The 13,237-nt window shown below is 35.5% G+C and overlaps 1 protein-coding gene across 1 annotated transcript in view; it reads right to left on the bottom strand.

Annotated features, from left to right (window-relative positions):
• Positions 1–13,237, bottom strand: part of ME1 (malic enzyme 1) — a 173,356-nt gene that overhangs the window by 78,952 nt on the left and 81,167 nt on the right. The window contains exon 6 of the mRNA XM_081045123.1: positions 10,043–10,146. Coding sequence (XP_080901249.1) covers positions 10,043–10,146 — 104 coding nt within the window. The remainder of the gene's footprint in view (positions 1–10,042; positions 10,147–13,237) is intronic.

Genomic DNA, 13,237 nt, shown 5'->3' with positions numbered 1-13,237 from the left:
AGCTTTATATAATAGATCTTTGAAATCTATCAGCTCAAAAAATATTTACTACCAACTTGTGTTAAATGTAGTTAAGACTACTTTATGTCACATATTGACTTTAGCACTTACCTCTAGCCCCTCAAGGGATACTCTGAGACTTGAGAAAACCAAGTGTGCACCACACCCATATGGCTCTCCATTCCACATGAAAATGAGGGCAGCATTCATGAAAAGTAAGGCGTGTTTAAACTTTAATTTTCTAGTAATGGTTAATGATTTGTGCCAATCCACTCACGTTCTCTTGTGTGGCCTCTCTTTGAGTAATTCAATCCAGTTTAACAAATATTTATTGTATATCTAGGCATTGATATAGGAACTTGTTCATAAAATAAACAAACTAGACCCTTGTCTTTGGCGAACACACATCCTAGTAGGAGAGACACACAATAAGTACCAAGTGTAATAAATGAATAAATTATATATAATTATATAATAAGAAGTAAAGCAAGAGTATCAGGAGGGCCAGGGATGTGGAGAAGGTGGGGCAGACTTCAGTATTACATGAGATAATCAGGATAAATCTCAGAAGAAGGTAAGATTTTAAGAAATACTGAAAAAGATTGGGTCGCTGGCCAAGTAGATTCTGGGGAGAAAAATACTTCGGGCAGAGGAAAGAGCAAGAGGAAATGTTCTAAGTTGGGCACCCACCCTGAGAGTTCCATGACAGCAAAGGCAAGGTAGAGGGTGTGGCTCCAGCAGAGGGCATCAGAGAGGTCAAGGGCCCTTTTAAGGACTCTGGCCTTTACTAACTGAAATGTACTGACCATCAACAATATGGTTAGATCAAGATATGATATTAATGGCAAATTAGATTTCACAGTTTCTAGAGAACTTTTTTACAAGGGATTACTAGATTGAAAAAAATACCCTTAAATTTCTGAACTTATCCCCAACCAACTTTCTAATTATTCTTTTCTTAATTATCCTTTTCCTTACAGCGTGTTTAATCTCCAATAGTGAAATTACCATATTTTGCCCTGTATAATGCTCACTTTTTTGCCAAAATTTGTGAGGGAAAAATGAGGATGCACATTATACATGGGAACCGGTAGGACGAATTCCATATCTATATAAATGTTTTTAATTCTTTTATTTATACATATGAGTTAAAAGTGTAATTCTAGAAATCAATAACGATGTCCATATGCAAAATAATACCCTGGAATACAATAATTTGTTTTGTTGAACTTATGACGAACTTGCAAACATGAACAGTTCTTGGCCTTCTATGATGTGTAAATATCGTAAATTTGCTACCCGTACATAACGTTTCCTGTACTTCATATCTGTTCTTGTGTTTTGTAACTATTTATTACATAATATTTCTTGTACCATAATACAAGAAATTCCTTTATGGTACAAATTCCTTTATAATACAAAAAACAAGTACCTAAATGTATTTCTCAAATAAAAATTTGAATTAAAAACTTAAAATGAAAGATTTGTTTTCTCCTGAAAGTTTGGGCCAAAAACGTGGATGCGCATTATACACAGGAGTGCATTATATACCGCAGTATACAGTACATATGCATTTTGTCCAAATATTGTTATATAATTTCCCCGCCAAACCAGCCTTACAGATTATCTTTAAAAATAAGAACTAAACTCTTTCATATTGTGCATACCTGCTTTATCTTTGTTTATAAATACGTACAAATTAAGGAAAGCAAGAAAATAACATTTCAACAAAAGACTTTAGGTTGACCCACAAGTCTTTCAAATTGCTACTGATAGTGTTTCTGGTTTTTGTTTTCAGATTAATCTATGAGTATAACTAAGTAAATCTACACTGAGTCTCCTGTTTTAATATTACCAAGAAGTAGATATATTTCTTCTTATTTTTGAATTTATTACATATACTACATATAGATGGAAAACAATAAGAAACAAGTTTTTAAGAAACTGGGTTTCACCTGGCTAAATGAAAGTCAAGAGAACAGACAAAGAAGAGACACAGAGAAGAAGCATGGTATACAGATTATTGTCAAACCATAATGATTATCTTTAATAAATATAATTTAGCTTCAATAAACTCAGATAAAATATTAATGGAGTCCTCTTATCTCCATTTGTTGACTCAAAGAGAAAATGATAGGTAATGGATGCAGTGGGAATTTAAATACTTTTGCTTTTTACAGAAAATTTAAAAATCTAACACATAAATGTATTAATGTAATTAAAACTTCAATATTTAGTTTACTACAGGCAGAGCCACTTTATTCGAAAAATTGTGTTTCTCTCGTTTTCGCTCGAGAACCACCTTTCTTTCACATGTATATCACTGTAGTTTCATGAAGGTTAGATTTAATGTTTAAGTAATGCTTTCAATGGTAGTTATTGTATACCCGCTATGTGCCAGAGTATAATGTGGGATAGTCAGAAAAAAAGTAATCCATTTGTAATAAAGTTCTTTTTCAGACACAGCCCACATTCTAGAAAGGAAACTTGCGCACCGTGGAATAATACATTCATAAGACTCAACCGAATAGAATAAAAGCATTGTAAAACATTTACACCCATGTTAAAGGAATGCTGAAAGTAATGCAATTAGAATTAATGATTAGAATAAATAGGATTATACAAGGAAAGCACCTGAAAGAAAATAATTGTAACCATGTTTAGAAAGAGATGGTAAATTTGACTTATTCCTCCAAGTGAGTGGGCTCCTCCAAGGCTGGTCTGAGATATGGGCAAAGAGGCAAAGCTAACATTAAAATGCTGAAGTATATATCTACGTTGACTACTTTAGGGAATATGAATGTCTATGTATTCACACATCCATACACATAACACATACCAGTAAATTTCTAACTTACATGACCTACCTTTTTCATTCACTTGTTAAAAAGTGGAAAGATATAAATAGAAATAGTTGGCAGTTTAAGGAAAACATGGCTATAGTTAAATGTGAATCTGATTTTTCTTTGGATGGGAAAACGGAAAAAAATTCTGAGTCATAAATCTGATTTGAGTCATGTTCCTTTGCAACATGGTTGCTGATTTTTCTCGTACTGACAGACATTCTTTCCATTTGATTTCCCACCCCCCCCCCCGAATGGTTTATATCACATTTGGACTACAGGTGGTGTCCTATAGAGTTATTAAATTTCTTATGAAAACCAAAGTAAATTATGCTGACTAAAGTGACATGCAAAATCCAAAGGTCTTCACAGGTTTATAGATAAAATCATCTAAGTTATAAATATATCAATTCATCCAAAAAAAGGATCAGGTATAAAAGGCAATGCTTGGAACAGGTGGAAGAAGGCAGCACAGAAAGTCAGCCATGAAATTAACTGCAGCAGAAATGGAAGGAGGAAGGATAATGAGGCAGTACAGAAACTTACATCAGATATGTAAGTCTATGTGCTGTACACACTTACACAGGGTTGCACTCAATGGTTTCTTTGCTATTTTACACTAAATCTTTGGCCTTACATATCTGATGATTTCTTTAGAAAGAGAGGATACTATTAATAATAAGAAAAATAAATTTAGCAAATCTGGCCATGATAATCAGAGGCTATACACCTTATTCTTTTGAACTTGGAGAGTTCAAAAGAACTTTCACTGGGGATATGACAGTGAAAGAACTTTCACTGGGGATATGACAGTGAAAGAAAAAGAAAACTCCCTGCTTTCATGGGATGTTCAGTATATGGATGTAGATAAAACATAAATAATTAAATATAAATATGTCAGATATTGAAAAAGTCAGAGAAGAAAAATTGAGTTGGGATAAAATTTTACATAGGTTTATCAAAGAAGGCCTTACTGAGAAAGACATTTGAAATTTTAAAGGTGAGGGAGGTGGGCATGTGGAAAACTGGGCAGAGGGTGGGGAGGATTCTAAGTAGAGGAAATGACAAGCCTTGAGGCATTCACATGCATGGCTTGAGTTCAAAAATAACAAACAGCTAGTGTGGCAAAAACAAAGCGGGCAAGGAGAGAACTAGTAAGAGGTACGGGGGTAAAAGGTAACAGGGACTAACAAGGGCCAGGGTCTTTCATGCTATTGCAAGACTTCCTTTTATTCTAAATGAAATGATAAGCTTCCTAGAGTTTTGAGCAGAGACGTTACCTAACTTAGAATCACTTAAGCTTCTGTGTTGAGAACAGGCTAAAGGGCAACAAGGGCGGAAGCAATTAAACCCGTTAGGAGATTATTTACAATAATCAAGGAAAAGAGGTTCAAATAAGGGAAATAATAATACAGGCAATGAGAAATGGTTAGATTCTGGATATATTTTGAAGTTAAAGCTAAAAAGTTCTGCAGGTACTATGGGTACGGAGTGATAAATCCAATGTGTTTAGTCTCAGGAACAGAAGAATGGGGTTGTCGTTTACTGAGATGGGAAATACTGCAGCAGGCGCAGGGTTGGGGGTGGGTGTGAGATCAGGAGTCCGATTTTGGATGTGGTAGGTACGTATGCTGTATCTATCATAGCTCTCAGAAGAGATGGCAAGGATGTAGACTATGGCTCTGAAGTCCAGAGACGACCAGATTTGGGAGTCACACATATAAAGACACACGACTAGATGGGATCATTGGGAAGTGGGGATAAAGAGTACAAAGAAAACTTTTAAGCTCCAAGCCCTGAAGCACTTTAAAGTACAAGGTTAGGGAGAAGAGAAGAAATAAGCCAAAGAAAGTATGAACGAGCAGTCAGTGGAGTAGGAGGAAAGCAAGGAGAGTTTGCAATTCTGGAAGCAAAAGAAAGAAAATCATATAATAAAAATGCTCAGTGAACATATTTGAACATAACATTTATTCCTTATATAGGATTATTTTCTTAACTTATATTCTCAGATGTAGAATTACTAGGCTCAATTGATAAAATTGTTGAAAAGGCAAGTACTAGGGAAACAGACTTTGGGTACTCCACTGGAGATGCTAATTAATATTCAGGCTAATTCATCAATACCTTCTGAATTCAGGTTTTCAATTGGTTATGAATTTACTTAACCACAATCAAAGAGTTCACATTAATTTTCAACAAAAGTATCATGACTAAAAACGTGTCGTGACTTTGGCTACTAACTTCATTAAAGAGAGAACTATAACATTCATCTGATTTATATAAGTCACTCCTTATTATTCTCAGTTAGCAATTTCTTGTTTCCCTGATTACATTTATTACAATCTCATTGTTTTGTTTGATTAATTGCTTATTTATCTGTTTCCTTGTTTGTTATCTGTTTCCTCTAGCAGAGAATAGGCTATTTGAAAGACAGGGATTGTTTTTGTCTTATTCATCCATGTATCCTCAGCACCAAACACTGGCAATCAACCAATAAATGAATGAATCAAAATAATGAGAAAAAAACTGGTTTCACATGCTACTTTTACTGGAGCTATCTAGCTCCTGTTAGGGCACAGGTAGTCTGGGGCAACTCAATGACTTGCTCCAATGGCCAGTTTTCCCAAACCAAACATATTACTATGCAGAGGCTAGCATTTGTGTGTCATATGACTTGATAACAGAACGGAAACAGAGTCCATCCTACAGATACCAGAACATGCCTTAATTACAAACCTTGAAACTTTTTTACGGCTCAGATTCTATCTTTACCTAAATGTAACTGTGCTGAACACTGATATGGCACTCAGATCCCCCACTGTTGTCCTAGGGATTACCTAAGCTGCAGAAAGCGCTACCTCACAGGTGATGCTCTTTCTCAGGATGATTCCTGTCCAGTGACAAATCAGTGCAGGAATATAAAGGCTTGGCCATCTCAGCACAACTGGGACAACTCTAAAAAGCCACTGTAGCTCCAGAGTTCCACATGGGGTCAGTGGTGTCATTGTGCCCTCATTGCAGCTCAATTTCTCCCTTAGCCCATTCCTGCTTCCTTCGTACCCCTCCCACAGGGGTTGATCTCCAGGGTATTTCTTTTAACAGTTGTTTCAGAATCTACTTCCCAGGTAACCTAATCTGTGGCAGTTAGTACTGGAGTGGTCTGAGAAAGCAGTTGATAAGATGGGGTTTTTGAGCTGGATCACTCGCTACCTGGCTGGCAGAGGACCATCTCTGGTGGTAGATGGAATGCAGAGAACTCCTGGCACAAGGTGGAGTGCCACTAGTAAAACTCTCATGAGAGGTAAGTAAGACTGGCATACCAGTGGAAGAAAACACTTCAGCTGGAATGACATATCAGATATTTGAGAAATAGTAACTATAAGAACAATGGGAAAATACAAAAAGCTGAGGGCAAATAATGACCAATGTGAAAGCCACAGGATCTCTCTGGTAGCAACAAAAATGTTCTCAGTTCCTGTAGTTTCTGGGCAGAGAAAAATGACCAGAAACAGGGATTAATCATTAGAGTAGTCATAAACTCCAAAACTCTTAAGAAAGGCAGATCTGCTAAGTTAGGATCCTGGTTGAAAAAGAATAGGATCCTGCCACATAGGATGAGATATCTGGTTTGATGTCTTACAATGTCTTGAATTCCTGGATTCCCCAGAACTTTCTAAACCCAACGAAGTGGCCTGCCCCTTCTTTCTTGGGGATGATGTAGATTATGGTTTCTCCCCCATAAGATAGCATGTGCCTCTGTAACCCCTATCTGTCTACCCTTACCTCCTTTCCAGACCCTGAGACTAATATCACTAGGGTTATGTCACAGTAAAACCCATTTGGGACACACTAGACCTCATAAAGGAAGAAAGAGTCTATTTTGCAAAGGAACTACAAGATCTAGCTAGCTTACCTTGGCGAGGAGACTACATGTGAGATCAAATTCTGAGGATGTTTGATCCAGGGGGCCAGAATTCAAGATTAGATAAGGGAGAGTCTATCCATTTGAAGACATTCTCCTGTGATGCAGGATTAACAACTAGCAAGAATCTCAGTAGATGGTGTAAACTTGCTACTATGATGGCTCCCAAATACACAGACAAGTAATGGCTCGTATTAAATATGGTTGAAATAGCAGAAATGCTCTGGCAGATGGCAGATGAGGGGATTACAAGACTCAAAGAGTGCATTCTGGAGTGCACATGCTACATAAGGTCAGAAAACCCATCAGATGATGATGTTCCACAAGAAGACCCAGAAAACACAAAATTTACCAAAGCCATAAAAAAAAATATGCTAGTGAGAGGACATCTACATTACTCAATTACTCTCTTCTGAAGGCCAGAACTTACAGAAAGAAAAGTTGTTATAGAACTAGGCTCACTCATGTCAACGTGGATAATAGAACCAGATGAGGACCAGAAGCCATTTGAAGCCAGGTGACACAATTATCATAAGAGTGGCGAGGTTGGGGTGTGTAGGGGGCTGACCCACAGTTATTGAGATAATTAACAGAATTAATAAAATATGCATCCCTAAAGACTAAATAGATGGCTAACAAGGCTACTACTCATTATGTACATTCAAAAAAAAAAAAAAAATCAAAGATGGAGGGACCACAAGGCAAAGGGTAGTTGTTCCAATGAAATCAAAATATCTTGCTTAGTTTCCAAACCTGAGCTAAGTTTTGGACCCAGAACCCACTAATTGAAGAAAAGGCCCCGTTTCCAGAGAGAAGTACTTTGCCACACCATGGCAAGAATACAAGGTTTATATAAATAATAATAATTAATAATAATAATAATTAATAATATAACTAATTCCCCCAATCCTTCTCCAAAGGGACCTATGGCCCTTTATTTAGGTAACTGCACATTGGGGACAGGGAATATGCAAACATTTAAAGGGCACAGAGTTGGCAGTGGTACCAGGAGACCCAAAGCATCAATATGCTATCCCTTCTCATTAGAAGCATATGGGGGGCCAGTAATGAATGGAGCTCTGGCCAAGGTCTAGCACATAATGGGTCCATGGGACTAGAGACCTATCTGGTGGTGATTCTTCAGTCTCCAAATATATAATTAGAATAGACATACTTGGTAAGTGCCGTAACAGCCATATCAAGTCTTTGGCCTATAAGAGCTATAATTGTGGAAAAAGCCAAAAGGAAGAATTCCACACTGCCCAACCCCAACCCAGACAAGATAGTAAATAAATAACACAATGTAATATTGGTTGGGGGATGGCGGATGGCAGAAATTAGTGTTCTTTTAAGGGACTAAATAGCATGCAGGGGTCATCCCAATGAAGTCATCCAACGCTGTTGATGAGTCCACGTTGAATGTCACCTTCTCTCTTTATCCACGCTTATTTCTGTCCCCTCCCTTCCAAAGAGGTTGATTCCAAGAACACCCCTTAATAACTCCTCAGAATCTGATTCGTAGCTAACCCAACTTGCAACAGTCATTTTCCACCTTAAATTTAGGTTACATTCCTATTTAAAACAATCTTGGGCTTATCTTTAGGACAACCTCCCAATATAAGTGGGGAATGCTAGGTTTCACTTTTGGAAAACTTTTCCCAAAGTAATGTCATGCTGGAAGTATATTTGAAAAATCTTTGGGATTTTTCTCTAGGAAGAGCCCAGAAGTATAACTCCTGATTTATAGGTGCTTTCTGTCTTTAAAATTACTGTTGACTCTTGTCCATCCCCATTTCCTTATCACAGATCTTAGGTAACCCCTCAATTCAACACTTAAAAATTTTTTTTCCTGATTCCAGATTGACACAGCTCATTCAAAATTAGCTCATATCTCATTTTCTCCAGAAAGCTATTCATTGATACCAAATGGAATTTTTCTCTTTTTATTTCATTGGCATTTGAGTATATAGACCATGCACATTACCTTCATAATTTATTTAATAGCTTCTTTGTAAACATATTGAAGCTGTCTATATAAAGTTAGACTTTATTCATATAAACAGAAAATAAAAACAAATACATTGAGAATTTCATTCTCCTTTTATATAGCCTCGTGGTATTCTCTATATAATCTCTTGATTAATGTTGCTACCCAGAAAGTTACAGATAATTTCAAAACCTTACATAAGTTTTACAGAGTAAAGAATTTAAAATTAAATATGAAAAACGACTAGCAATTAACTGTACTAGGCAATCTTGAATTTAAACTGTAGAGTTTCTCAACTATTTCTTCATAGAAATAGTATAGGTATAGTTTGATTAAATAATAATAACAATAAATAAATTAGGCATTGGTTTTTAAAAAGTAGTCCATACTAGTGGCAAGTATACTGTGCATTAAAACCTTGGGTAATGAGAGAGTCAATATATTCGAAATATCTTGCCAGCGGATACAATTTCTTAAAATTATACCTTATAGTAAAAGGAAACCAGAAGTACGTCTCTAGTTACAGTTGATTCTAGTGATGAGTTTATTTCTATGAAACACCAAGGCAACATATATGTTTTTAAATAGTACATGGTTTCTGTGGTTATACAGTAACAAATGGGATGACTGTTAGTGTGACAAAATTCTCCCAGAATATATTACTCAATTGTGGTAGAAGGCTCTTCTTTGAAAGAAAAAAAAAAACGGAAAATTTTGCAGTAGCACTTGGCCCACTGTTAAATACTATCTAGAGTAGGTGAAATATAGCGCCTTATTTTTAATCAGTGATTCATGGATTGTGATTGGATGTCCTGGTCTTGTTCCATTCTAGACCCTATAGACTGTACTAACTCATGCTCACTTCTTGCTCTGCTTCTCCTACTACAATAGGGTCAGGTACACCCAAAAAAGACAACTGAAGATCAGATTTTTATCAACAGCCAGAAACAAAGTTCATGCTGCCAATAATTATCGAAAGCCTTGCTCAAGTAATTTACTCACTGGCCATTCACTGCCTCATTCACTATGATCATGCATTCCAATAATCACAGGATATAAAGATTCTTGTAAAAGTATCTTCAGAGATAGCAACAGAGACAACCTTTTTTGGGGATAGTTGTTATTTGGCCACTAAGAGTCATGCGGATACATGTGGGTGTATTTATTCAAATCACATCTAATTATTAAACATACTGCACAAAACTTGGATATTGTTATACTTCATTATGTTAGGTTATCTAAAGTTTTGAAATTCTACTCAAATATAGATAAAATAAATATTATACATACTTGGAAGAAACTGCCTCCATGAATTCATCCAAAAAACTGTCATATTCAGGACCTCTCACTCTTCTCTGCCGTAGTCCAATGTACAACGGATCTTTAAGTAACTCCTATTTAAAAAAAGTTATCAGAGATATAGAAATAACTAAAGGCAAGTCATTTGTTTGTTATAAGCCTCAGTTTCCTCATCTGTATAATAAGGATAAAAATGGAAATAAAATCTTGCCAAACTGATTCAGAAGCAATCTTCAGAGTTATTATTTAGTATTGTATCGACTATATTGACAGTATTAATATGGCAAACAAAAAAATAATTGCTAAACATTAAAAACATTCTGTCTTATTCTCGGGGAAAGAAAAGGAATTATAATCTCTCAGTGGTGCTAATTAGATAAGCTCAGTTCAGATTTACAGGCAAAGTATATCACACAGAAAAATAATACTGAGTTTTGAAGTATTATATTAATATTAGCTTGGGAAATGGAAAGATAGCAATTCTTTTCTTAAATTATTTTTCTGTTTCTGAAAGTAAAATCTTCAATCAACATTTTGATTGTATGTTCATATTATAGTTGACTAACGTTAAAAAAAGTTTTTCAGCCTGGACTAGTTTTTCTTAAACTTTTTAAATTTTACACAGTTAAGTTTTTTAAAAATTATATATATATATAATATATATGTATATATATTTTATTATATATATATACATATATATATATGAGACACCATTGCTCTGTTTAAATTTTAGTATATGTAATGGTGGTTTTTATTAAATTGGTTTTTTTAATTGAGGTATAATTTATATACAGTAAAATGTACCCATTTATAACAAAACTAGGCATATAACTAGGCACAGAAAGAACTTCCTTAGCCTAATAAAGGGCATCTGTAAAAAACTCGCAGGTAACAATATATTTAACAGGAAAAAATTGAATGCTATTCCCCTAAAATTAGAAACAAGACAAGGATATTTACTCTCAGCACTTCTGTTCAATACTACACCGAAGACCCTAGCCATTACAATACGGCAAGAAAAACAAAAAAGTAAACTGTTTTTATTTGTACACACATGATTATGTACATGGAAAATACTAAGGAGTCTACAAAAAAAATCCCCTAGCAAAAAATGTGTGACTATAACATGATCACAGAATATAAGGTCAATATACACAAATCAAATGCATCTCTGTATACTAGCAATGAACAGCTGAACATGAAATAAAGTATACAAATGCATTTACAACAGCATTCAAAACATGAAATACATATGGACATGTTTAACAAAACATATGTCAGCCCCGTACACTGAAAACTACAAAATGTTGCTAAAATAAATTAAAAGAGACAAACTGTTTTTGCAGGCTGGAAAAAAATGGCAATCCATGCCATGTAATAGTGAAACAATTAACAAAACTGTCACCTTCAGAAAGCTAGGATAGAGAAAATGTAAACCTAATGAATTTGGCTTAAGAGATTTCCAGACAGAAGATTGAATGTATAAATTGGCTTCTCATAGTTGTATGATAAAGTGAAAACAGAGATGAGCTAAAGAAATAAATGTTCAGTGTGTGAGTAAAATTTAAAAAAAAATACAAAGAACACAAGACTTGCTTGTAAAAGATTTCCCAAGTAAAATAAGACCTACAGTCAAAGATCAAATTAAGTGTGTGGTTGTAACAACTTTTTAAAAAAACCTCTGTATGATTTAAAGTGGCGTCTAATAGGCCATCTTGACTAGATAAAAGGAGCTGGTCCCACAGTTCTCTGATATGCCAACCAATGTAGGGGGGAAGGTCTGTTTTAAAAAGAATTGTAAGTGGGTCCCTTATGTAATAAACTATATCTGGTACATAGAAAGCCTTAAAAAAATTTTTAAGGGTGTGGTAATACTTGGGTTAATTGGGACTGAGATACTTCAAAATGAAACTTCCTCTCTGGATCCCCAAATTTCCACAAGAAGGAAGCAAGCTGAGAAAGGAATGCCACTGCAATACAGCCATTTCTTATGGGAAAGGAAGGCTATCTCCAAGGACTGAGCCAAGAGCCTAGAGAAAACAGCCAGAGCCTAAGAGGACAGTGAACACAGATCCACTGTAGGCAACAGAACTGGGCCCTTTTAAAAGAGCATCCCCTATCCCTGCAGTAGGTGACCTGGCAACATGTGTCCAATGGAAATTCAAAATTGCTATGAACCAGTTACAGCCAAATAATTCCTATTTGTCCCATTTCAAATGGGAATGTTGATTGTGGCTATTTTGTCCCTGCCTCACCATTGTACATTTAATATGTGGGAACAGATAAAAAGACCCACACCAAGGAGCAAAACACAAAAAGCTTTATTTTTATCTAGACCTGATTTAGGTAACAGGATTCTAAACACTGGGGCTGCTGTTATTGGGAGGAAACCCATAGAAACTTGGGATGGAGATGAGCATATGTTACATGTGGATTATGTGAAGGATGAGAATTTGTGAAGGATGAGAATCTTTATGGAGAAAGGCCAAACTGTCCCAAGGATCCTAACCTTCTTCGCCAGTGAATCATAAACATTAGTAGAATTGTAATTGTTTTAAGTCCCTAAGTTTGGAGGTAGTTTGTTATAAATATGTGATATGTTTTTGCAGATAGGGCGATGTTGTAAAGAAGTTTAAGCCATTTGAATCATTGGAGTTGAGATTTGCTTAAAGCCAACATAAATTATAGCCTGGTTCATACTTGCTGTCCTAGTGTCATTATTAACAGCATTCTCTTTCACTGTGAAAGTGTCTTGGTTTAACCAACACATTATGTGGTCATCCTACTTATAATGTACTGCCTAACACTGAATTAAGGCTTTCTGGCTAGCTGGAAGTTACCATATTTAATCACATAAATATATTTCAAATGAAATGTAAAATCTGAAACTCAGTGCTGTTGTAAAACCCAGCTGTTCCTCGAGGACTGAAAACTTTAAACAATCTACTGGCAGGCTTCTGAACAGCTGACGTTGAAGTGCCAATGAACTACAAATGGCTGCCAAAATTAAAATACTTTCTCCATGTCTGGAATATATTTGGACTCCTAAAATGTGAATTAGAAAAAGAACACAATTGAGAAAAGATGTTACATGTTTCCTCCTTTCTCGCAGTCTTTCCCATGCTAACGATTAAAGTATATCTCATAAAAAAGACTACAGAGAAGAGTTAATTATGAAGATTTGTG

This window comes from Rhinolophus hipposideros (genome assembly GCF_964194185.1).
Source record: "Rhinolophus hipposideros genome assembly, chromosome: 3".
Taxonomy (NCBI): Eukaryota; Metazoa; Chordata; class Mammalia; order Chiroptera; family Rhinolophidae; genus Rhinolophus; species Rhinolophus hipposideros.
The sequence above is the reverse complement of the archived record's forward strand: the minus strand, read 5'-3'. Positions and strand labels throughout refer to the sequence as shown.